The 25,221-nt window shown below is 37.5% G+C and overlaps 2 protein-coding genes across 4 annotated transcripts; both read right to left on the bottom strand.

Moving 5' to 3' along the window:
- Nucleotides 1-344: 344 nt before the first annotated feature.
- On the bottom strand, nucleotides 345-13,879 carry POK1 (phragmoplast orienting kinesin 1). 3 transcript variants are annotated; one of them, XM_086438636.1, is made up of 35 exons: nucleotides 13,087-13,879; nucleotides 12,833-12,988; nucleotides 12,286-12,369; nucleotides 12,082-12,201; nucleotides 11,870-11,983; nucleotides 11,692-11,784; nucleotides 11,451-11,611; nucleotides 11,299-11,373; nucleotides 10,674-10,761; nucleotides 10,510-10,568; nucleotides 10,350-10,413; nucleotides 10,203-10,268; nucleotides 9,952-10,119; nucleotides 9,766-9,870; nucleotides 9,403-9,638; nucleotides 9,226-9,295; nucleotides 8,948-9,010; nucleotides 8,778-8,863; nucleotides 8,594-8,657; nucleotides 8,455-8,505; nucleotides 5,938-7,773; nucleotides 4,456-5,799; nucleotides 4,266-4,373; nucleotides 3,950-4,116; nucleotides 3,764-3,851; nucleotides 3,589-3,663; nucleotides 2,976-3,215; nucleotides 2,733-2,831; nucleotides 2,561-2,635; nucleotides 2,428-2,486; nucleotides 1,625-1,736; nucleotides 1,398-1,502; nucleotides 1,140-1,309; nucleotides 740-908; nucleotides 345-534 (listed from the first exon to the last, which is right to left on the bottom strand). In XM_086438636.1, the coding sequence occupies exons 1-34, from the start codon at nucleotides 13,594-13,596 to the stop codon at nucleotides 884-886; spliced, it is 6,936 nt and encodes a 2,311-aa protein (XP_086294762.1). In that variant the 5' UTR covers nucleotides 13,597-13,879; the 3' UTR covers nucleotides 345-534; nucleotides 740-883. The 3 variants fall into 3 exon arrangements, with proteins under 3 accessions (XP_086294762.1, XP_086294763.1, XP_086294764.1); XM_086438637.1 differs by having other exon boundaries at nucleotides 8,778-8,857; XM_086438638.1 differs by lacking the exon at nucleotides 13,087-13,879 and adding an exon at nucleotides 12,448-12,708 and having other exon boundaries at nucleotides 12,833-12,963.
- A 6,749-nt stretch (nucleotides 13,880-20,628) lies between these two features.
- LOC147403155 (FACT complex subunit SPT16-like) lies at nucleotides 20,629-25,172 on the bottom strand. The gene is made up of 2 exons (XM_086438635.1): nucleotides 24,829-25,172; nucleotides 20,629-24,177 (listed from the first exon to the last, which is right to left on the bottom strand). The coding sequence occupies exon 2, from the start codon at nucleotides 24,091-24,093 to the stop codon at nucleotides 20,893-20,895; it is 3,201 nt and encodes a 1,066-aa protein (XP_086294761.1). The 5' UTR covers nucleotides 24,094-24,177; nucleotides 24,829-25,172; the 3' UTR covers nucleotides 20,629-20,892.
- Between the last annotated feature and the right edge of the window lie 49 nt (nucleotides 25,173-25,221).

Genomic DNA, 25,221 nt, shown 5'->3' with positions numbered 1-25,221 from the left:
TTTTTGGGTTTAGAATTTTATGAGTTTTATCATAATTGTAAACAACTACTGTAATTGTTTTGTAATGTTGAGATTATAATTTAAGCCAAACCTCTGTAATGTATGAAGAGTGTGTTTTAATCTTAAATTGGGGTGTGATAAATGATTCAAGAAATTGGAATGTAATAAGTAAAAGTTGGGGTGCCAATAGCAGCTCTCTTTTAAAACTCTTAACATTTCTTTTGTCGGTATATTTGTTTCAGCAGTCCCGTTACAAAAGGTCTTTATTTTCAGCTTGGCAAGCAAGGCATTAGTTATCCAAATTAAGGTGGGTTCAACACAACTGGAAACAAAATGATACATGTTTTTTGAACGAACGGAAACAAAATGATTTCCATGTAAACATATTCCAATAATATCAAACTTTTAATATCTTACCATTACAATGAAAATAAACTAGTTTTTATACACAAAATATCATAATCTTTTACAATTGCAAAGCTGCAAGATACGATTTTGCCTCTTCACACTGAATTGGGTGTCGGAGATATCCATCTGCATAAAGAAATGGGTCGAATAGGTGATTAGTAATTCTTTGCAATATCATAAAAGATTTTTGAATTTTTTGGAACTTGAATGCAAAGGTTGATGCGCGGCATACTGCACATAATGCATACACACCTGTGTAGGTTTAGGTGTTAGGTGCAGAGTGCAGAATTAGATAAGCTACGACAGATTACAATGAAAAAATGGTAATTACCTTCAGCATCAAATATGATTGGCCAATTTTGTACAAAACACGATCCTTCTAAATACACTTGAGCAACCACAGATGTACTAATATTTTATTTCCAGCTTTGGCTAATGCCGCCACAGAGAATGCTTTAGATCAAGCGATTTTGAGCTAATCAAAGTCTGAGTTCTGGTTCCTGTAAAATATTTAAAATAATAATAAGATAACATAGGGGATCTGCTTACAAGATTTATAGATCTAATCAAACTATTCCCCCAGAGCATCTAAATTTTTTGTTGCCTTAAGTGCGATTTGGTGAAGTTTATATCAAAGCAATTTTGGACCAAGTAGCACTCAGAAGCCAAATCTGTAGTTTTTGGATGCACAATGTAGTTTATACAGCATTTTCAAGAACCCAAGTACTTACCTGTTCTTTGATTCTGAGCCTTCATTCTTCGTCAGTTTTGTTGTATGGGTCCCCCTACTATCAGATTTGCGATAACATGAAAGTTCATCATTTACACGAGAAAGAAGCTTCTCTGAATGTGCTAGCCTCTTACTAAGCTCCCCATTACTAATTCTCAAAGGGTTGTTCTCCTGCTGGATTAAGAAAACTTCAATACATGCGAAATGGAAATATTTATTTAATTGAAAGAAAAAAAAGTCATGTAAAATCATGCCATGCCTTCATTTTTGTTGGCTGTTGAATCCGTTGTTGTGTATTATGTTGGCCTAATCTTTTCATTTCATCCATTTCTGCAATATTCCTCTTTAGATTGGCCTTGTCCATCTATGCAAACAGGTGGCAGCATATGAAAATAATTTCTTAATGATAAGATCAATGCATGATTGAATTTACAGAAATTGGTTACAAAGTATGAACTGTGTTCCATTCAATAAGATTTTTTGCACCTTTAACATTTCGTTCTGTGCTGTGAGCATATGATCTCGTTGTCTAAGTTGTACGACTGTCTCCTGGGCATCTAGTATGTCTGCTTCCATTTGATTTATTTCCTCGATACAGCTGCAGAAATAATAAATTCGTGCAGAAAGATTAAAACAAAAGTGCTAGATTATAAAATATAACAAATCATAGAATTGAAACAATTAATTCAGCAGGCCATAGCATTAAAATTCCATGCATCAAGGGAACAGTAAAATCTAAGTTGCCACACACACAAAGGATGGTCAACCAACAAAGTATTATTTGAGTCTGCTTTTTATATCGGTGATTGGGACAATCCTGCACAGTTTATTTTTTTCTCCTGTAATCATTCTAAAGAATTAGATTGGATGGTTGCCATTATTCAAGCCTGCTTTTTATATCGGAGTGGGGGCTTCTGTTTTTTTTTTTTTTTTTTTTTTTTCAGTGGTCTCAGTTCCAGCATATACACCAAATTTACTAGTGCATTGTTGGTAAAGACAGGCCTCATGTTATACCAGAAATGCCTTAGAATTTTTTCTTAAATAGAAGTTCTGAAGCAACTAAGATAATAACTGAATTTTAAAATCAAATTGAAGTGAGAACCACTCATTCCCTTCATTTCATTATCTTGTATTTCTATTTGTTTCCCTTCATCCATTTGACTTACTAAGAGCTGGAACTCTAACTCTGTATTCTGAAATTTGATAGATAAGAGCTGGATTATGAGTGGAAAAAAAAGACACCCGGAAAGAACAAACTTGCTTTAAGAATGTAAAGAGGGAGAGGTCACCTTTGTCTTTCCTCAATTAATTCATCAATGTGCTTCCTCAGGTTCAGAATTTCTTGCTCCTTAAAAAAAAAAATGTAAAGATTAAGACTGAAGTTAATCCAAAATGATAAACAGGATGTTTAGTTTATATGACCTTTGCAATGGACTCTTCTGTTTGTTGCTGAGCTTCTTCGACTAACTTTTGAACCTTGTGGTGGTCTATCAAGTTCTGTGAAAGAGAAAAAAAAAAGGACACAGAAGGATGAGAATGACATCTTTAGAGGGATCCTATCCCGTTATACGACAGGTGCTATTCTGGAACTTACAGCGTAGTTAGTCATGTCCAATTTGACTCCAAGTAAATCCCTAATCACATCATGCGTCATGCTTTCAGCTGCCGCTAGTCTGGCATTCAGCACGCATACCTGTGTGCAATACAACTTATTTAAATTCTTTGCAATATATTCCAGAAATGAAAGTTTAAGGTGGACTAATTTTACCTCTTTCGAGTACATATAGCACACACAGCCCTTCCAGAAACAAAAGACACGTGAGGAGGATTAATTTACCTCTTTTTGCCGATTAGAAGCTAATGCTTCTAGCTCTTCTATCTGAAGTCTGGCAACTGATAACTCCTGATCCTTCTCTAACTTCATCTGCTGAACCAAACTTGCAATGCATTTAAACGGTGAGCTGGAACCCCTTGTCCTTGTAGAGTTTTTCTCAGTCTTATCCGATGTTGATGGTGCACAAGTGGAAATTGATGGATCTATTTTCACTTCACGAACCATGGCCTCCAACGTTTTGTACTGTTTCAAAGCATGAGGGTTAGTATCTCAATTCACAATCCAAATAAGGGCATATATAGAATACATGGATTAGGATGAACTGAAATGGTAGTCAACTATTCTAACTGTTCTGCACAACTGATAGGGTGTGGAGTTCTGTATCATTTACAGTTCCAGTCTTATTAGAACTTTCGTTTGACCAGACAAAGAAATGCAAGATATTATACGTCTAGGTCTCTAGGATAATCTAATTGGTAGATTTTGGGTATAACAGATTTCTTAGGCAGGACCCACCAATGGTGGATCCGAACCCGTGTGTGTTGCCTGTCAATTCCAATATTGATAAACTACACATATTCACACGACAATGAACACAGCATATGATATGTTATACCTTTTGTTGATACTGTGAAGCCTGGGCTTCTGCATGCAGTCCCAGTTCCGAGATGTAGTCTTTACATTCTTTGATCTTTGAACAAAAAATCATTTATCAGTATGAGAAAAGAAAAGCAGATGCCACATGTTACTTTGTTGAATAAAAAGAATTGAGAGAAGAAAATAAATAATACCTCCTTAGCTTGGTCTGCTTTTTCCTTTTCAAGAATCTTTATCCATTTTCTCAACTCTTGAAGCTCCAGTATTCTATCATCCATGAGCCTGCACAAATGGGGATTATTGTTCTTTGAACCAAAAAGATCACAACCAGAAAATAAAAAACATTATTTTGTCTAAACCATACAAGTAAGTTATTCAACCTTGAAGTTTGATCGTCTTTCAGTAGTTCGACATTTGAATATTCTGAATCCATAGTCTCTGCGACATTCTCAACATTCAACCTTCTATGCCTCACCGCATTGAGTTCCAGTTCTAAATCATCTATTATTAAACGGTGTCTTTCTACCTCCTCGCCCATTTCAAAAACCTGGCAAGGGTAACAAGTCACTCCAGCGATCTCAGGAAGATGTTAAAAGTCACAGGAAGCAATTTTCTTTCTTGATATGTAATAATAAGAAGCAATTAAGGAAATACTGAGAGATTTCAATTAAAAAAAATGGAAAAATAAAATATTACCTTCATCTCCAGTACATTTATGGTACGTTCGAGCTCCTCAACAGAATGTTCTAGAATCTTAACCTCCTCTTCCTTCTGTTCAGCATAGGCTTTGCTTGCTTCCGACTCCTGAAACAGTTAATATCCAAGTTTTATTATAAAGAGGTTGAGCAATCATTTCAACCAGATCTTTCGTGCCACTGTGCCATACCTGGCGAGCTTCAATGGCCATAGCTTCATTCTCGTCAGCTAATGCATTTGCCATTTCAAGCTTATCATTCAGGGAGGCGACCACTTCATGGAGATGATCCCTCTCACCAGCAGTCCTTTTCAATTCATCCTCAATGTCTTCAATTGAAAAGAGAGTTTTTTCCTCTGCAGAACAAGCCATCCGAAGAATTTCTTTCTCCAAACCTTTGACAACCTCTCTTTTTTCTTCCAATTGCTCTTCAGCGTCCCTTTTTTTTACATTGAGATCTTCTAATAGGACTCCCAACTCGGTGTTCTGTTTCAATAACATATCTAGTGTTTCTTTAGCTCGTTCAAGTTCAGAATTTGAGATAGACAAAGCAGCTTCACTATCAGTCAGCCGAGCTTCAAGTTTCGTATGCTGCACCAGGATGTCATCAAGCTGGGCTGTTTTCACCACCAATTCATGTCGAACCTTGGTTAGAGATGCAAACGTCTGTTCAGTTTCATCCTTGATGTCCTTTGCATTGGAGGTTGATTCCTGTAACAAGCTAAAATCAAATAGCAAACCCCTCAAAAGATCATTCTTTCGAGCCAATGCCATCTTTAGTGATAGATTCTCAGTTATCAGATTTTCATGGGCTAGGCTCATTTCTTCTTCATCTGACTTCGGAAATACTCCAAAAGAATGTGTAAGTTCCGGAATGTCCCCTGGATCAGATAGTTTGTACTGCGGACTAGAACACACCTCTCCCACGTTGTCTACTATTGAATAGTATTCTTGCTGTCTGTATAGGAGGAATCCAGGATCTGAATTAAGGCTTGAGATTTCCTCAAAAAACCTCCCCACGTGGCACTGGTACAATACAAATAAAGCGAACCCTTTCTCCATTATGTCAGACCAAATATCTTCCAATGATGACCTCGAGTTGCAAATGCAGTCCAGTAGGTCCTGTCTTAGGGAAAAAACATCAGAATATATTAACTTGAACTTCTCCTCCACATCTCTCTGCATTTGCAGAAAAGATCCTTCCAATGAAGAGACTGAGTTCACAACTTCTACTAAACCTGAATCGATTTGATCCTTCAATAATTTATACTCTCCTTCTTTCAGACAAATAGAAGACTTAAGTTCCTGAATTTCTTTCATCAAGCCGTCTCTCTCAATCATCAACTCTTCACCTGCTTCCTTCCACCTATCAGTCACATGTTTTGCATTTTCATTTGCTTTCAGCAGTACATTTAACATAATATCAGCCTCCTTTATAGTGGCATGAGTTTCCTCGAATTTAACAAAGAAGCTCTTAGCCATTTTGATCTTCTCATCAGCAACTAACCTGGCGTCATTGAGCTTGAGATGCAACTTCTGGTCAATCATTTATAAAAAAAGTTAGATACTAGCTCTAGAAATAAACCCACAATTAGTCAATAAAATTCTTTAATATGCCAAATTCAACAAATATTTTAGATATAGAAGTTCTGAATATTTAAATTCAAGCAATACCTCTTTAGTGTTGCTGCAGCCTGCTTCAGCTTCTTCCACCCTCTTTACTTCTTTCTGATGCACACCAAATTGATTATGATTTCCAAATGCAAGTGATTCTTGGAAACATCTCTCTAGTGACCAAGAACGATCTTTCATTTCCTCGTTATCAAAAATCTTTGCCAGACAAACCTGTACTTCTAGAAAACTATTGAATGCCAACTCTGTTTCCTTCTTCAAGCACAACATTGTTTCATTGTTGCAGATTAAATTTTCACTGGGCTTCTTTGACATTCCAAACTCCTGATCACCAAGAATAATTGATGGGTCTCTCTCTGGTATTAAATCCCATTTTTGTTCAGGTATTTTTCCAGGAAATCCGGAAGCAAATGTAGATGAAAATGATTCATCTAAGTGCTTTGGAACAATAGCTTCCGCAGAAAGATCGGAGCATGATGAAAAACAATCGGAACTTGATGTATCTGCTTTTGCTAAATCTCCAACCATTGCACCATACATGTCCAATAGTGTGTCCATGCCAGTTTTAATGCCATTCAGTTTCTCATTCACTTCAGCTAGCTCATCTCTTATTTGCTGCACCATGGACAACTGGTTTTCAAGTTTTTCAGACTTGTAAGATGCATTAATGGCATTCTCAGACTCCAAGATTCTTTGTCTTGCCAATTCAACTTGAAACTCTATAGCTTCTTCTGCCTGAGCATTTAATATCGTCTCTGATACCCTGCATTCGTCCTTCTCAATAGAAACAGCTAACTCAGGAATTTGCTCCTCAGACAGCCTTTTTACTACAATGAATGCAGCAGAAGCACGTTTTTCTGCTTCAAGAATCTGGGCTTCCTTGTCTTTGAGTCCATGCTCCAGCTCATGTATGTTAGAGATCTTCTCACTCAAAAGTGTCCGCAAATGAATTACTTCTCTGCTATTTTCATCATTCTCTAACTGCTGAACTTCAGTTATAGCTAGTGTTGCTCCCTTCAAGGAGCTCAATTTCAACTCCATCTCCAGTCCCACTTCGTGTGCATTTTCTAGACGCTTCTGTAGTTGCATTATTGTTCTTTCCTTCTCTACAAAGATTTTGGCAGCCCTTTCAACATGTTCACTAATCCAAACTTTCCCTTCAGGAAAAGAATTTGCAATACTTTCTATCTGGTCAGAGGCATCCTCAAGGGATTTACAGCCATCTAAAAGGAAGCTTGTAAGCTCCAATATCGTCTTCTCCCACTCAGCCGACTCTTTTATCTCATCCTCTCTGGAAGCTAAAGTGTTTCTCAGTCTCGCATTTTCTTGGGTCATAAAAGATAATCTTTCTTGAAATTCACACTCAAGTGTGGCAAGCTCTTCTTGTAATTGAAGAATTGTTTTAGACGTCTCCAACTCAACTTGCTGAAGGACTTGTTCGACTTCATTCTGATGGGATAGCTCCGATGCCTGATCATCTTGATAGCGTCTATTCAGTACTCTAGCCTCATCAAGATCCCAATGCATTCTATCCAACTTGGATTGCAAAGCCAATCTTCTGATGTCTGCCTTGCCTTCCATCGTTAGGCCTGCACCTTGGGGGCCTAGATCCTCACCACAATCCTTGATCCTCAAGAGTTCCACATATTGACAGTTTTTCTTTTGGAGAATATCCAACTCTTCAATTAAATGAACCTGCTCGTATTCCATTGCTTCAATCAAGGATCTTGCTTCCATCAGTTCTTTATGAGTACCAGGCTGTAAAGCTAAAGCATCACCCATCTTCTGGTCATGTTTTATTTGTAGAACCTCATCCTCCACCTGATTATAAGAAGCATTCTCGTCTTCTGAATCAGTTCTGGTTGATAAGATCTCAACCTGTTAAAGTGGCACATGATAAGCTCCCTCAGAACTATCTCTGATTTTATTTAAAACAGATGATACTTACTGAGGTCATCTCAAATCTAAAAAGATTTCAAAAAAAAAAAAATAAATTAGATATCTCAAAAGCAATTGATTATTTCCACACACACACACACAAATTATATTGAAAACATCATTAGTTTTCACTCTCTTTTTAATCGGTATCACCAGAATTTTTATTATCATAATCTATAATGTATCTCAATTAGAGTATCCACAAAATTTATATATTTATAGAGAACTGACTAAAAAACATAATCATGTATATAAATAAATAATGAATATATTTCTATTTTTGCATTTTAACTTTTTTCCAGGATTCTATCTACAAAATACAAGAAAAGAAAAGGAAAGGAAAAAATTGATAATAAACTCCCAAGAATTTCCCTCACAGAAAAAATCATGAGAACAGGACTTGTAATCATGCATGTTAGATAGACTATGATATTCTAAACTTTCTAGTTAGCACAGTTGTGGGAAATATATTATATTACTAGATGTGCAAGGGGAACTATTAACTATTGAACAGAGCAAAAGATTTAAATTGTCCATAGGCCCTGAAAGAAATTGGGCGTAGAGCGCCCAATAGATTAAAAGGCTACAATTAACCAACAAACAGAGTCAAAAAAATCTCACCGATAAATCTTTCTCTGTTTGTTTAATTGTCTCAGCATCCGAATCTGCAACCTGCAAAAGTCGCAAAAGTAAAGCACAACACAAAATATTATGCCATCTCAACAACTGCATATTCCAGTAATTCGCAATCCGTCCTTACAGAAAATGCAGCTCTACTACATTTCAAATCCTTGTTCAGTTCTCTCCGCAATTCTTCAACTTCCCTTTTGGAAACAAAAAATAATTATTGACACAGAAAAAGGAGAACTTCCTGAAGCTTGATCATGCCAAGGGAAAACTAAACAAAGTTAAGCAAATCATAAACAAAAAGGAACACTAAATACCTAGTCAGCTTCACATTGATTTCAAGACAGGAATTTAGATTCCTCCTGCAATCTTCCAATTCCTTTACAGTATCTTCAGTCTGCTTCTTCATATTTGAGAAATAAATCAATGAATGTATCATATATAAAAGAGAAAAACAATTGATTTAACCAATTATTGCATCTCAAACCTGATTTTCTTCACTCGAGGAGAATTTAAGCTGCCCATAATTCCCTTCAAGGATTTCCATAAGCTGCACATCCCCAAAACATAGTTTCAGAAAACCATCATCGGTTGGAGAAAACTTAATTCAAAGTGAAGGTGCCAGCTAGGAAAGTTGGTAAAGTTGGTGAGTCTTGATAATGACGACCAGGGCTAAATACTTCCTTTCACCCACTAAATTGCTTATAAAAATAAAATAACTTAATTCAGAGTGGTGGTGAAAATTAGAGAACAACATTTGCAGACCTGGTCACGCAACTCAGAAACTTCAGCTAACAATGTCTCTCGTTCCCCTTGTTCATAAAAATCTTGAAACCTGGCATCAATAGTGATTTAAAGTCAGTCTCAAAAGAAAATTTCTTGTGAAAAATCTTATAGAGAAAATACCCATCTATTCATTAGGAAAAGTTCCATGAGAATTACATTCTCAGCTGCTCTATGAGTCTAATATTCTCCAATGCAAATCGAGTCAATTCTGGATTCCTATCAATTCTTTCTCGAAGAACATGAATCTCTTCAGCTAAAGAATTATTTTCCTCCATGAGATATTCATCAGCAGACGTTAATCCATCTGCGAGCAATTCCAATCTTTTAATTTTCTCTTCACGAAACCTTAAAATCATTTTAGTACGCTGACCATCATCTTCTAATTGTTGTACCTGTATTAAATCAAAGCACCAACAAAAGAGAAATAAGGAATATATTGTTCCTCACATAATTAAGAAATGCTTTAAAAAATCAATCCATCATAAAGAATACACAACTAAGTAGGATCACCAAGCATACCAAACGATTCATGTGTTCAGTTCCAGCTTCTAACCTCCTGACTGCATTCTCTGCTATTTTCTCTCTCCTCAGCGCCCCAACTAACGTAGATTTGATGGCTTTCATCTGATACATAAAATAGTTCTTGTGCATGACTGAATCATTTACTTCTAATAGTAACCTATGTTTTTCAATGTGAGGATATACCTTCGTTTTTGGAATACGTGTATCGTTCTGGTGATAAGAGATTCTTCCTTCTAGAGAGGTATCATAAGCATCATGGATATCACCTGACTCAGATTGTTCAACATTTGGCAAGCAAACTGATAGAGACCTTGAAACATTCTGATGCTTGTGCAGAAAGGTCAACTGGTCCTGTTAAACAAGTGTTCATTTGTTTAGTTGTGTTATAACTATAGAAAGCAAGATGAAATTTGCATAAAGCGGATCTGACTGACCTTTAATTGTTGTATTTGCCGCTGTAGTGCTATTACATCACCCGAAGCATCCTCATTCACTTTAGCCTACAGAAGAGGAAAAAATAATTCTATAAATTTTTGTGCATGTTCATGGAACCAAGATAAGTATGAAATTCAAATAATTACATTGTTCTGAATAAGTTTGGCACGCTGAGAAAATTTCAAAGTGCTTAGTGTTTCATTCGCAGAGCTGCAAGAAAGCAATAAATTTGTCAAGCAAGAATAAAAAGAACTGTGGGCGTCATAGAGAAAATAAACTTAAAAAATTCTTGGAAAATGGACGCACCAAATAGATGGGCTGATGTTTGCAATAATTGTTGTTTTAGAATTTCCACCAAGGGAATCCTGCATATAAAAATGTATACAACGTAATCTTCAGTTTATATACGGCTCATATCAGAAGATTTCATAGACTAATCCTTTTGTGTTCAAAGGCTTTAATGATGTGACCTGAAGGAGAAAAGTGAGCCTAGAATCTCTGTAAGGAATGTGTCGGTGTTTCCCATGTGCTACATCCATCAGAGTCATGATGACCAGACTGCAAATAAAGATTGTTAGTGGACAAAAAAAGATTCAGTTGCAACTGCTCAAAATACCCATAAATTTTATCCTCTAATATCAACCAAGTTGGCCAACGCAGTTTAGATTGAATCATGTCACAGCCCCAACAACTCGGTACCTTTCCCTCTTATTAAGAGACTTTAACAAAACTGAGTGAATAATACACGGGAAGTCAATTACGGAGAATTGGAAAAAGCATTCCTATGTGCCTATGCACTTCCAAGGGGATGGAACCATCATTTGATGGAATTCGAAGCACCAATAGCATTGTTATGTAAATCTTTTGTGCGTTGTTTTCCATATCCTTCTTACAAGAATCCACAAGAACACACAGGTCGGATACTTAAATCATTCAACTATGTCACCTCTTTGCTCATAAATCTCCATAATGGGACCCATAGAATACTTGGTCCCCGGCCCCATGGATATGTTGCATGTACAATAGAAGCAAGTTTTGTACCCAAGAGAACAAATCATGGAACATTAAATTAGACCAAGCATATAATTAAATTACCCTAAAGTTGACAAGGATTTGTTAATATTTGCAGCTTCTTTCAAGCGTTCTCCTTCTGCACCAGAGCTTTTCTGCCTAATTATGTGATCATAGTTAGCATCTGAACAAGCATAGAACAATAAATCTTGCCAATCATTAAATTCAAAATTTACCTCTCTGATCCCGCAAGATCTACTAAATTTAACCTTCCAAACCTAAGGTGGGTCGTAGAATCTATTTCCCATCGGCTCTCAATGATGCAGGTGAAGACACTGTGAGACCGGCTGCTCTCACTATTCATGTTAGTAGCTGCGATTTTTCTGTTCATGGCACCCTGGAATGGATATAATATTAAAAACAAATTATGCTTCAATAATTCATGACAAAATCAATAGATTTCACTATTAAATGCACCTTTAACAGAAGTTCGACAACATCCTTGACCGTGGTCACTTTGTATTCTGTAAGGTTTTCAACATAAACACCCTTCCTCATGTCTTCTCTAAGCTATACAACACGGGAAATCAAGCTAAAATTATAACATGGAAATCCAGATAGAACCAACACATCTCAAAGAGAACAATTAAATTACTTGAAGATTAGTTGATGAAGGCTCCAGGAGATCTGTTATCTGCTCGTTATAGATCTCAAGAAAGGAACACTTACAACTATACTTTAACTTCTCATCCCTCCTATTCTCCTCTTCCTGAACCAAAAGGGAACATAAAGCAAAATTAACAAACATATCTAAAAAGCTTGAATTTTTCAGGTATGGAAATCAATAAGGATTCATGGGTGTCTTACAGCTCTAATTCTTTTAAATAGATATTCGAAAATACGAGGAGTTATCCCACAATCTTCATTAAGCTCGTCATCTATCCCATTTATTTCACCCATCATAGTATATGTTTTCCCACTACCAGTCTGCAAGAGAAATCAATATCTTTGAATTCATCCCATACTCCACTTACAAAAAACAAAACCTGAGACCTCCAGATCACACAATACCTGACCATAAGCAAACATACAGCTATTATACCCAGACATGCAATTCTCCACCATGGGTAGTCCGGCAACCTTGAAGAGCTTCTCCTATAACAAGTTCCAACCATGCATGAATTATATATAGAAGTGATGATGCTAACCAACCAACTACTCCAAAAGACCCACCTGTTGGAGAGGGGGAGAACTATGAATATAAGAGGGTCATGGGGCTTAACTGGGTATGACACCTGAGAGTGGAGCAAAATATACACTCAACACTCCCCCTCACCCATAAGGGTGGAAAGAATCGAACCCGTCACCCATACGAACCTAGTGCTCTGATATCATGTTAACCAACCAACTACTCCAAAAGACCAATCTGTTGGAGAGGAGAGGGAGAACTATGAATATAAGAGGGTCATGGGACTTAACTGGGGTGTGACATACCTGAGAGTGGAGGAAAATATACACTCAACAAGTGAAAAAGGAGAAATTGTTTAATTGCAAGTTTATATATTTAGATAATGTGCACCTGTGTTGTGGTAAGTTTATATATTTAGATAATGTGCACCTGTGATGTGGTCTCACAGGCAATGTGATCAAACGTAAACCTCGTTTCGGGATGTCCAACCCACGTTAACGTCTGTGCACTCTCCTGCCTCAAGCATCTAGCGTAACCTTGCAAAGTCCTCTCTGTGGTACTAATGGGTCGAATTCTAATCAAAACCTACACAAATCCACGGCATTGTGTCTTCTATGAGCTTTAAAAAAAAAGATTGGAGACTAATGAAAAAGTGAAAAAAAAAAATGAAGGACAAGACAGACCTGCACATTATGATCCATCCAGAATGAAGGATCGTCAACGAGCTCAAAATATGGAACTTCGATGGATGGTTCAGAAAGTGCATTTAAGATTCCTCTAGGAACTCTAGAAGAGCTTCCTCCTCTCATTCCATTGTCTCGAGGAGGTCGAGTGCCAGTACACCCTCCTAATGCCCCATTGTTGGGAACCTTTGTAACACTTCGTGCTGGTGTGCTCTGTGCTGAGTTTGGCTCAGACTGTGTTTTCCCTCGAAGACCAGTTCTAGGAGTTCCATAATTATCCATTTTTTTGTCAGATAATCGACGGAGTCGACCACTTTCGAACTTAATCCTAGAATCAGACTCGTTTTCCGGAATTTCAGTAGGGTTTTGAGAGGGATCTGGTATCGTGTTCAGAGGTGGTCTTGAAGAGGGGAAAGGAATCAAATTTACAGGATTTTCGAATTCATTCTCGATTTCTTCGAATTGTGTGTTTTTCGAAGTGTTACGTTCGTGGAATCCAAATGTAGACATGTTGGAACTTGGATTTAGAGGCGGGAAAGAAAGCTCAATCAATCGGTAGTTGGGATGAGATCTGAAACCCTAATCTCATCCATGGAGGAAACGAAATGAGAAGAATTTCTGAAATATCAAGGAGAAAAAAGATGGAGGATTTGATGAATCTTAACGTTTAGGGTTCATATCGGAGATGTGGCGATTCTCTTCGCCATTAAAGAGCTGCTTCGAGATTTATGGGAGAATCTGAACTCTGAAGAGTGACAGTTTAACAAACAAAGCTGAGATAAGATGACAGAAGTAGGTCATAACCAGTTACCCCGCCTATTTTCAAATGAGAGATTTCATTGCCACACCAACTTTTACTAAGAGCATCCCAATTTAGCTCCTATCTTGGCATGGTTTAGTAAAAGTTGGTGTGAAAATAGAATCTCCCTTTCAAATTCAACGGTAGGTGGATTGAATGCTTGACTCGTAATTACGAAAGTAACCACCAACACATATAAAATTAAAGGGTGTTTAGAAATACCTCTCCACATTTTGGTAATTATTTGAGATAGCCCTGTGCCCCACCATAAAAAGGTTTACACCCTGTTTGGATTAGCTCCTTGGAACATTTCTTACTTTGACAGAAAGCATTCGAATGAGAAGTTTTGGTTCCGACATAGAATTGAAAGCTCGCTTTTACGAAGTAGCCTCCACCTGCTTCAAGCTTCCAGCTCTAACTCGAAGCTCAAAGCAAAAGCCCGAAATTAACCAAACAAGTCCCTTAAGCATCTTATCCATGGATGAGTACTTTTTTCATATATATACAACGGTATATCTGTAGACTGAGCGAGCCCTGGTACCGTATCTGGACTTGTGGCCAGTCCATAGACCATTGGGCCTTATCCGACAGACTAGTCCACTGGGCATTGGTCCAACCCACACAACCCTTTGCCTCGTAAATCGGGAGACTTTAGAGGATCAAACACATGATCAAGGACAAGCCCCTGTTAGTGTCTTATCATCTCAGTACACCCCTGGTGGGTATCCACGGATGAGCACTTGTCCAAACAACATCATGATATGTCACAATATCACGCCAAGGTGGGAGAATGACATTGCAAGTTTGTTGTCCCATATTCAAATGTTAATTAGGCCTGTATAAGGTTGACAATGGTTTCTATTTAGATCAAATTATGTCCTTATTCGATCATGATTCCAATATCTAATCATATAAGGTTTGAATCGTAACCCAATCTAATGACTTAATGGTTCATGATTCTTACATCTAAATTGATTCATAATTTCATACTTTGAACACAATATTTTAATGGTCCCACTATGCCATCGGATCCTATTTTAGTGCTAAAGAGTAGAGACCATTATCATGATGTTGCAATCGGATTTAAATTCAAACTTACCCAACGTCACAAAGAGAAGCGCATGTAATGTAAAAAGATGGCAAATAAAAAAAAGCAATCATATAATACTGATAACAGTTGAAAAAAGTCAAAAAGAAAAGCTTCAAAAGCACCAAAATCGGTATCAGGTGGGACATGAGAGTTGTCCTCCTGAGTATGACATTTTCCCCAAAAATGTGTGTGAATCCCACGTCTTCTTACCTTAGGCACTCAGTACCTTTTTTCTCAGACCTCTCAGCTTTCTCTATAAAAACTATCCTCTTATGCCATAACACAATAGTTGGATTTTTAGTCAACCATTTCATGCATAAAAGAATGCATTTCCATCGTTACCCCAAACCATATGATTATCGCAGATGGCCTTTATATAACGAGGTCGTCAATGTACTCAACCCTTATAAGGGATCATAGTGTGTACTATAACACTACTAATCTTTTGGAAATTCAGAGATAGAATATTGAAGTAAAAGTTTCATCTGGTTCGCTCTACTTTCTAAAAAATAAGAATCAAATTGTCTAAAATCAACAGAGAAATGATCTTACATATCGTGATTAGATTATAGCTGAGTTCAAGCGAGGCAAGTTCATTCATTATCTCATATAAAATAAATTTTACATAGATAAGCAACAAAATTTTTTTTTACAAATGACCATGTTCAATGATTTGGTTTCAAATCAGCTCTGTTAGAATATAGATGACACCACTGATTGTGTGTAGCACCACTGTATCCATTTACTGGTTGGTTTCACTCCCATGTTTATACGAGTACACCGTCCCTCGAATGTCACATTGTAGCGATGTGAACTTCATTTTCACAACTGTTGCAAATCAATCGACAAACAATTTTTATTAAATAAAATCAATAGTCAAACTGCTGTTTATAGAATTTCAACAAAAAATTGCATATAGGAGGATAAATATAATAGCTTGAAGAAATAAATTGCTTAGATGAGATGACATTTTGTATCATTGTCGATAAGTTCTTCGTTTTTATCCTCATTAATTGAGTTCTCTCCCTGTTACATCAATCAAATATGGGTAAACAAAAAACAAAGAAAAACCAAAAAAAAAATTATAGAGAAGAAGAGCATTGAATAAGACTTGAATCAAATTTGAGTTATCCTACCATGAGACCAAGTAGTGGGATCAATCCCAACATTCAATATAGCAAATTTTGAAAGTTTTATTTAAAAATGAACAAAGTAATAACCCCAAAATTCATGATTGGTCAGTTTCTATAACACATCTGAAGATTAGTTAATAACTACAAACAGTTTGTGAATCAAATTTGTATGCACATAATGAAAGGCAACATGTTTGGAGCATTTCTAACTTAGACGGAAAGTTAGAATTGTGCTTCAAGAGCTTTTGGATCGAGTTTCCATTGGAATGGAAAGCTTGTTTTATGAAGTAGCCTCCCCCCCTGTTTTGAACTTCTAGTTCTGACACGAAAGTACTCCCCATTGGAAAAGAAGTCTGGAACTAAACCAAACAGGCCCATCACAATCCTCTCTACTGAGTACTTTTCTGAACATTCCCCACAACCAACATATCGACTGTTTTCATGGATGTGGTAACCCATACTCTTGGTGATCCTTGATAGGTTCATCATGGGTTGTAATTGTTTCAAATGTTAATTAGGCCTTTAGTAATGTTGGCAATGGTTTGGATCTCAATCAAATTAAGCTAGAACTGTAAAACTGAATTAACTTATTGGATCATGATTCCTATCTCTAAATATATCATGTCAGATCGGATTAGGCTAGAACCGCAAAACCCTATCTAATAGCTTAATGGGTCATGATTCCTATATCTAAACTGATTTATACTTTGAACATCATATTCTAATGGACTCACCGTGTCATTCGATCCTATTTTAGTGGTAGGAACACTTATCATGATGTTTCCACGGGAATAGGCCGATATCACAAAGAGAAGGCACATGTAAAAAAGGTAAAATATAATAAAAGCAATCAAACATTACTCATAACAGTTGAAAATAGATTGATTCTTTTGTATTTCTCGATTGATTCAGTACAATAACCCCAAAAGGGTTTATAAAGAAAATAAATGAAATCCTAACCGATGGGATAGACATGATCGGATAGAAAAACTTCAAAAGAAAATTTCTAAAGCACCTTAATTGTGTAGAACATTAGATTTGTCCTTCGAGGAGTTGGATGGGATCTCTCTAAAGATTAAAAAAATAAAAAAAATAAAATCTGCAACAAGAGAAACACTTAAGGATAAAAAAGACAGGAAAAATGTCTTTTATAGAGATACATTTTGCATAAGATACCATATCACGAACAATACATAAATAAAGAACCATTGTTTGTAAGGGAATGGATTTTAGTTTACATGTAATGAATGGAAATGGCATGTTGTATTACCAATTATTTTGAATGGAGAAATGTGCTTTTTTTTCCGATTATGAACTATTTTTTCAAAAAGATAGCCGTTAAAAGAACAAATTCGGCATTCAACTATTCAAATTGAATTTGTTTTCACAATGGATTGAATGCCGTTCATCATTATACAAAATTGAGCTCCATTAAGACAGCAAATTGAGCTCCATTACACAATAATAACAGATGTTTTATACTGAATTTTTCTTTAATATAATTATATTAAACAGATCATAAATACACAGAATCACAAAGAGTAGATGATGCAACTGTAGAAAGCAGAACATACTGTTTAGGCATTTATTTGGTTTTTGAGAAAAAGTATAAAAATCAATTTTAAATAAATACAAGTACCGTATATACATGCTTGGTAAAAATAATTGAAGAACACTATTCTCGACCCAGGTTGGAAAGCTCTGGTCATACTCATGCCATGAGCTATGTGTCTTCGCCAATACTCCCATCAATTACTCTCTGGTAAGGGCTTCAAGCTTTTGCTCGTTACCAAGTGATAACAAACATGCCTCGAGATTGTGAAATGCCATGAACAACGATCAAGATTTGTGTCAACAAGCGCAAATGCCTCTCGAATTGGAAATAATAAGAAATGAAAAACATTTTAAAGAAAGATGAACAAAGACCTCAATAAGACAATGCTTGATGCTACAACTATTGGGTGATGGTTTATATAGAAAAAAAAAATCATGAAATTGTAAGGAAACAAAAATGGTACATTAATTTCAAAAGATTTCACAATTTATCAAATCTTTTTTTTTTAATAATCTATTTTTCTTTTGTTGATGTTATAACATTGAACTAGACATGTGACCTTTACTAAGTTTCCTTTTTTATTTCTCACTATACATCATGCAATACACTACCCATAAATATGGTACAATAATTTCAAGAGATTTTACACCTTGTCAAATTGTTTTCTATTAGTAAATCATTTACTCTTATTTGTATAATACATTGAACCCAATATGTAGTATTTAGAAAGTTTCTTTTTTTGTGTTTTTATCACATATCCTACAACAAACATAATCCATATGGTACATTTATTTTAGAAGTTTTTACAACTTGCCAATCGGACTTTTACAAAACAGATTTCCTAGAGTTTAGTTTCGATCTTCTAGGGATTCACACACATTTTCCTAGGGATATATTTTCTTGGGAATCTCTAGCATCTCAATGGTCATGTTTATGGAGCGCCTGATGAGCATTTTTTTTTTTCAATAAGCTATTTTCATTTGTTTATAACTTTATATCAGACACTGAATCAAATATCTCTCTTAAATAATTTTCCTTCTTTGATTTTTTAATACACACGGTGCAAACTTATAATGAATAATGAATTGTAAGAAGATTTGCTAATGTGAATTGAAAAGATCAAGAGTAAAGAATTATTGACAAACCATTTACCCCAAAAGATCGATCTGATGGGGAAGACACAACTATAAATATAAGAGGGTCACAGGTTGAATAGGGGCACAATACGTGAGCACATGACACTCGGGAGTAGAGGTGGATAGCACAACACTCAATACTCCCCCTCACATATAAGGGTGGAAAATTCTTTTGAGGAGACTCGAACCAGTGACCTATACAAACCTAGCACTCTAATACCATGTTGACAAATCATTTATCCCAAAAGACCAATCTGATGGTGAAGGCGCAACTATGAATATAAGAGGGTCACAAGTCGAATTGGGGCACAATATATTAGTTCTTTAATTTCATGACTATATGGTCAGAAAGTGTGTACGGAAGTTTAGAAGTCACTCATTTGACATTGTATCAGGAAGCACTTCTCACACTTTTAGTACAAGCTTCTCAAGTCCAAAATAGTGGTTCATGAAAAAAAAATTGGAAGCACTTACAGATCTGTGAAAACAAGGTTGATGCCCCGTTCCCAATCAATCTCTGTTAATTTAGCCAAAATCATCACTACCTCCTCCAAACGACCTTTGTTAGTTCTCTATCACAAATGAGAAACATTAGGGGTGGACAATAGTCAATTTCTTCTATTGGTGAGTTATTTGTTGGTGTACGTTTTGAGATTCTATTGTTTGCAAACTTTGACTTGTTTTTTATTTAATTGTGTATGGCGCTTTGGTTCTTATATTATTTTTATTTTATTACTTCTGATTATAATTGTTACAGTTTATGATTGTGATGATATATGGTGGGATTGACATTTTATACTGCTTTATGTTACGATGCCTTTAATATCTAGATATGCTAGTTAAGAGGTTTAACTGAAATGTTCGGTTCCATAGCATGGTTTTAAAACTCGGTTTCGCATCTCGTCTCGTCCATGCCAAATACCGAGTCGTCTCGAATGAGTTTCCAATACGTTTGAAAACATCTCATTCAAAAATATATAAAAAATGAACGTGGGGATATAAATCTCGTCCAAAAAATTGACTTGTCCGTCCGTCTCGTCCATGCTTGATACCAAGACGACTCAGACGAGTTTTAAAACCATGTTCCATAGTGCAAATAAACTCCAGATTACATTGGTTCCCATAATGAGTTCGATGCAGTGGTGATGGGTGCAACAATCTGACAACCATGATGGTCCAATTTCATATGGTGTGATTACCTACTATCTAATACGTAAAATTCTCTCATCATGGATAAACCACTTTTATCTTTGAAGAATTTGGCCAATAATTTCATTCTCAACATATGGCCTTGAAGTTTTTTGACTAACCAAAAGTCCAAGAGAAATTTTTAACTTTTGTGCCCAATTAGGACAGCAATTTGAGCTCCATTACACACTAATAACAGAAGCTTTATACAGAAATTTTCTTTAATATAAATAGACCAAAAACAGATTAATGGTCGAAACAGTAATAAATCTTGAACATTTTGTTTGGATGCATGGATGTATACACAAAACCACAAATAGTGTGCAACTGTATAAAAGCAGAATATACTCTCTCTAGGCATTTATTTGTTTTTTGAGAAAAAGGATGAGCTCTTCCTCATATATCAACCAACTATAATGGAAGAATAATGCTGAAGCGAGCTCAAGATTGTACCTCATATCGCACATCCTGGCTCAGAAGGGAGCTAGAAGCTCTCTTCAGCTGTTCAGATATGGGCGGGCTTCTATGGTTGTTGCCACAGAGAGACCTTTCCACCTCACTGAGATGGGTCCTTCAACATTCTAAGCTTACTTGGTTCATAAAGAGCTTAACCAACAACAATGTAACAACAGATCCGAATATAAATAAGAGACATCAAAAGCCATTAACGGTCAATAAACCACACGTGTCTTCCAACAAAAAACTACAACCCCCAAATTTACATGCCTCAGCCCATAAAAAAAAAAAAGCAAGAAAAAACAAAGACAGAATCATAAGCGATCCTTGTACAAGATCTTTAGAGTTCAGTTCCAACTAAGAACGGTAAACAAACTATCTTCTACCTTACTACTACTGCAGCTGCTGCATAGTTTTACCAACATGAGAGAAACATAGTGTCAACCAATTTACCTCAACTTGGCCCTCTTAGGAGGGCCACCCCTTGAGTCCCTCTTGGCAGGAACCCGACTCTTTCCAAAAGCTTTCATCTTCCTTCTCTTCCTTTCCTCCTCACTGTCAGACTCATCACCATTCTCCCTGTCAGCATTGCTCGCCTCCCTCTCCAACTCCTCCCATGTCTTTCCCTTCTCCTCCTCCGAGTCTTCTTCAGAGTCTTCCTCGTCATCATCCTCAGACTCCACCAATGACTCACTCTCGTCAGCCTCCTCTTCTGAACCCGTGTCCGACTGCACATCCGATGGTTCATACCCTTGGTCCGAGTCCGCTGAGTTCTCAGAGTCAGAGTCACTCGCCTCCATGTTGAGAAACTCCCATCCCCCATCCTCTATAAACTTCTCTGGGTCGTCGGTGATAGTCTTCAAAATGGGTCGCCAGTTTAAGTTCAGTCTACTCTCATAGTACTTAAGATCAGTGGTATCAAGCCACTCCTTTATGCCATCAAGTGATGTGGACGGAATTGAGTCAATCCGAAGTACATCCCGTTTGAAATCCTTGAACACAATTGTCATGTCAAAATTCTTCTGCATGAGCCCTACCCTCTCAAGATTCACAATCTCGATCTCACTAAGAGTGACTACCAAGAAAGGTGTTTCTATTAGTTCAACCAGGCAACCCGAAGTAGGCACAATGAACGCTGAGGCCTTGTGGGGGACTCCATGGAAACCAAGCTCTCTCAAGGGCTGATCAAACTCAAGGTCGAGCCCTCTGAACTGAGGCTGTCCCCAGAGGTCGTTAACCTTGTTGACAAAGTTCTGAAAGTCTGTGTTTATCCTATTCTTTCTGTCTCTCTCCCGCTGCTCTTCCTCAATCTCATCAGGGTCGTTGGTAGATCTTCTTCCACCTCCAAGGGTTTGAACCACATCCATCACCTCGACGTAAAACTGGACATCTTTGGTCTTTTTGTTTCCCACCATGATGTGGTTGTGAAGATGGAAGTGCAGAAGAGTAATCATCTCTTTCTCTGCAGGTTGGAAAAATGCATGTTTGACGTTCCCATACATGATGTCCACGCGCTCGTCTGGTCTCGAAGTAGAATATCGAAACCCATTTACATGAGCTTCAAGAGTACCAGTCAGCTTCCTTCCCCTCCCACCGAAAACCGGACGGATCCACAAATCGGTCAATCTTATCGGCTTGAATTTGGTCCCGGCCAACTGCAACTTCTCCTGAGTAACGAGGGTGGCCCTCTCAGCTCTCTCTGATTCCCTAGATGCAACTTGTCGGCGGAGGGTCTTGATGTGCTGTACCACTTCACTGCTATGCCTCGTGTCCTTTGAGCGGAACGAGACCTCCTTCAGATAGATGGCACCTTGGAACTTCAGGGAGTTCGCATCATGAGGACTGAATGGGGTCCCCGGTACATTGAAAATTATCCGGATATAACAATTTCGATTACCATCCTGCTGACTACTCACGCTCTTCACAGTTGCAACATGGAATGGAATCATGCTCCCATAGATTGGCAAGAGGATTGCTTCGTTCTTCTGATCAATCTGAATCATCAATTCCCTTGAAGGAGGGATATCGTTGACATTCTTATAGGCAATTAGATCGCTCGAAGCTTTTGCGACGCCACGACCATTTCCTGTCCCAGACCCACCCCCAGCCAGTCTCCTAGCGGTTTCTTCATTTTTCTGGCGAGCGAGTTCGGCCTGATGCTGCCTCCTCAGCTCCTCCTTTGACATCTCTTGGTTGTCTGACCTCAGTGTTGCCTTCGACAAGAAGGATTCAGTTCCTTTAGGTTCATCTTTAACTTTCGGCTTTTCTTCTTCCTCCTCGTCATCCTCATTGAACGAGTATGCCACATCCTTTACAGCTTTGGAGCTGACTGAAGTGACGACTTCTGGAGACTTCTCGTTGACAATGATAGTGTCTGCAAGCAACAGCGAGAAATTCTGTGTCTTGGGATTGTTAGTCTGTGCTTGCAAGTTCTGAAACCCAAGTGACACGTTGAAAACCATGCCGGCCTTCATGATTCTATCGTTTTTAGCATTCAGGCTCAACCCGGATTCACGGAACTCAAGGCCAATGCCCGTTCCAGCAGACTTGGTCAGGTTTGCAGCAAATTCAGGAGCATCCTTTTCAACCACTGCAAGTGCCGCTTGGTAGGCAGCACCGACCTTGTTCCCTGGCTTCAACGCAGCAATCGCGGCTTCTTGGGCCTTTAGAAGAGTCTCATACGCCTTGCTCTGCATTGCATTAGCATCGATCAGAAACGTTCTCGCAACATTCGAGCAGTAGCTGTTATAGCGGGATCCAATCGCACATATAATCACGCTAGTTGAATCATAATACAGATTTTCATCATTACTAGAAGCACTCGGCTTAAGATCAAACTCCCCTCCACTTTGAAAAATCGGAGGGTAACATATATCAACATTCTCCGCCTTCAACTTCACCTTAACCCTTACGGGTTCCAGTATGGCTTTCTCCGTATCTTCCATTAATGACGAATGGGAGACCTTCTTCTCCTCATCAATAATCTTCTCAAGCTTCGGCACCACAAAATGCTTCATCACAGAAGAAGTCAAGAACGCTGCTTTCTTCACATTAGTAAGCTCATTGGTGTCTTTGACAGCAAACAGATCTGAAAACCCGTTTGTTACATCATTAAGTTGGAAATTGGAGCTTTTCAGCTTCTCAGCCCACATCTCTAAAAGATTCCCTTCGGGAGCTTCTTTCGCTATGTACCCAACAATAGGTGATTCGTGATTATTAGATTTTGACTGAGCACGGACAGCTTGGAATATCTCATCCATCAATGCGGTGCCATCATCATTCTTAGCCTTGGCATGCATCACGGCTTCAGCACCAACAGATTCCTTGGTCGATTTTTTCAGGACTTCAAGTAGAGAGACCTTCTTCTGACTACACAAGAAGTGAATTTGCTTGTTCATGAAAACCATGATTGTCTCCGGGAACTCCAAACCAAGCAACCACATATTTAGAGCCGAGGATTTCAAGTATCGAAGATCATCAGAGGCGGGCGGTGTCGCAATAACAAGTGCATCAGAAGCGCCCCATAAATCAGCTTTGTGTTCCTTCCAGTGAGAATAAAATGTTTTCAACCGCTTGGCAAAATTTTCAAGATTGATCGAATAAGTATTGCTTCCTCCTCCTGAGGCATTTCCATTTCGATGCTCCGCCATTGAAGACTACTGAATCAAGAAATGCTCAAATCCGCAACAAAACAAACAGTAGCCGAAGGCAAGGATAACCATAGAGTTTTCAATCTGGAAAAAAAGAGGGTAACAGTTAAAATTAGAATTAGGTTTAGGACTAGTAATTAGGGATCACAGAACTTAGTGAACAACAAAAAACCACAGAATAGGGTGAGCTACAAGGAACAGAACTCACAATTTCCTCTATTTTCAAAAGAATTTGTTTAAATACTGATAAAATTTAAGCTCGGCTTATACTGCATTTCCAAAATAACCAAAACAACTAAAATTCCAAACAAATAGCAAAGAAAAGCCCAAGATTTGATGGTCCGATTCCACATCGACAAGTGCGGATCTACTGTTTCTTGGTGCGAGTTTCAAATAATTACTTCTAAACCTCTAAACTCCATCGAGAATTTTTATTTTTATTTTTTATAACAACAATCAACCAAAAAGAAAACTTTTTTTTAATGGTTTGCAGAAATTTTTTTCAATCCTCCTACATCGGATGTGAATATCTGAATCCTGGGTAATTTAATCCAAAAACTCTAGAACCAATAACAACAAACAGTAGGGGAAAAAAACTCCCAATTTATTCTTATACTTAAAAACATTTTTTTTTGGCGAAAAACCCCCATTTTCAAACTAGGGTTAGGGTTTCCACAACTTCTGCAACCGACGAAAATCACAAATATATATATATAACGAGTAAGAAAAACTTACAGATTTAACTACTGCTGACTAGGTCCAGATCATCCGACTCCAAAGGCAAATTTCGAACTTTTTTAGGGTTAGGGTTTCTAGTTTGAGTTTCTGGAACTCTTCGAAAGGGTAAAATATTAGGGTTAGGCTTTCCCCAATCCTCGCCGAAATAGATTAAATGGAAGAAAAATTAGAAGAAAAGATAGATAGATCAAGAGAAGAGGGAACGTAGGAGATCCAAGAAGAGAACAGAAGAATCGACGAAGAGAGAAAAGTTGCAGAGAGAAATCGAAGAAAAGAGGGGAAAAGCTCGCGAGGGTCGCGAGAGGTAGTGAGAGCGAGCGAGCAAACGAGAAGATTGTAATTTGTCTTCGCGGACTCCTAATATATACGAGCGTGACTTAGATTTTACAC

The sequence above is a fragment of the Akebia trifoliata genome, chromosome 4 (assembly GCF_017979445.1).
Source record: "Akebia trifoliata isolate Shusen 1 chromosome 4, ASM1797944v1, whole genome shotgun sequence".
Lineage (NCBI taxonomy): Eukaryota > Viridiplantae > Streptophyta > Magnoliopsida > Ranunculales > Lardizabalaceae > Akebia > Akebia trifoliata.
Note: the sequence above shows the minus strand (reverse complement) of the source record. Positions and strands in the feature narration are given on the sequence as shown.

What these genes read in the sequence shown, in the direction of transcription:
- POK1 (XM_086438636.1), bottom strand. Translation starts at nt 13,596, where the DNA reads ATGTCTACATTTGGATTCCACGAACGTAACACTTCGAAAAACACACAA. An exon ending in GGCTCACTTTTCTCCTTCAG is followed by an intron (nt 10,569 to 10,673) that starts GTCACATCATTA and finishes TTTTATATGCAG; the next exon opens with GATTCCCTTGGTGGAAATTC. An exon ending in TTAATTGAGGAAAGACAAAG is followed by an intron (nt 1,737 to 2,427) that starts GTGACCTCTCCC and finishes TTATTTCTGCAG; the next exon opens with CTGTATCGAGGAAATAAATC.
- LOC147403155 (XM_086438635.1), bottom strand. Translation starts at nt 24,093, where the DNA reads ATGGCGGAGCATCGAAATGGAAATGCCTCAGGAGGAGGAAGCAATACT.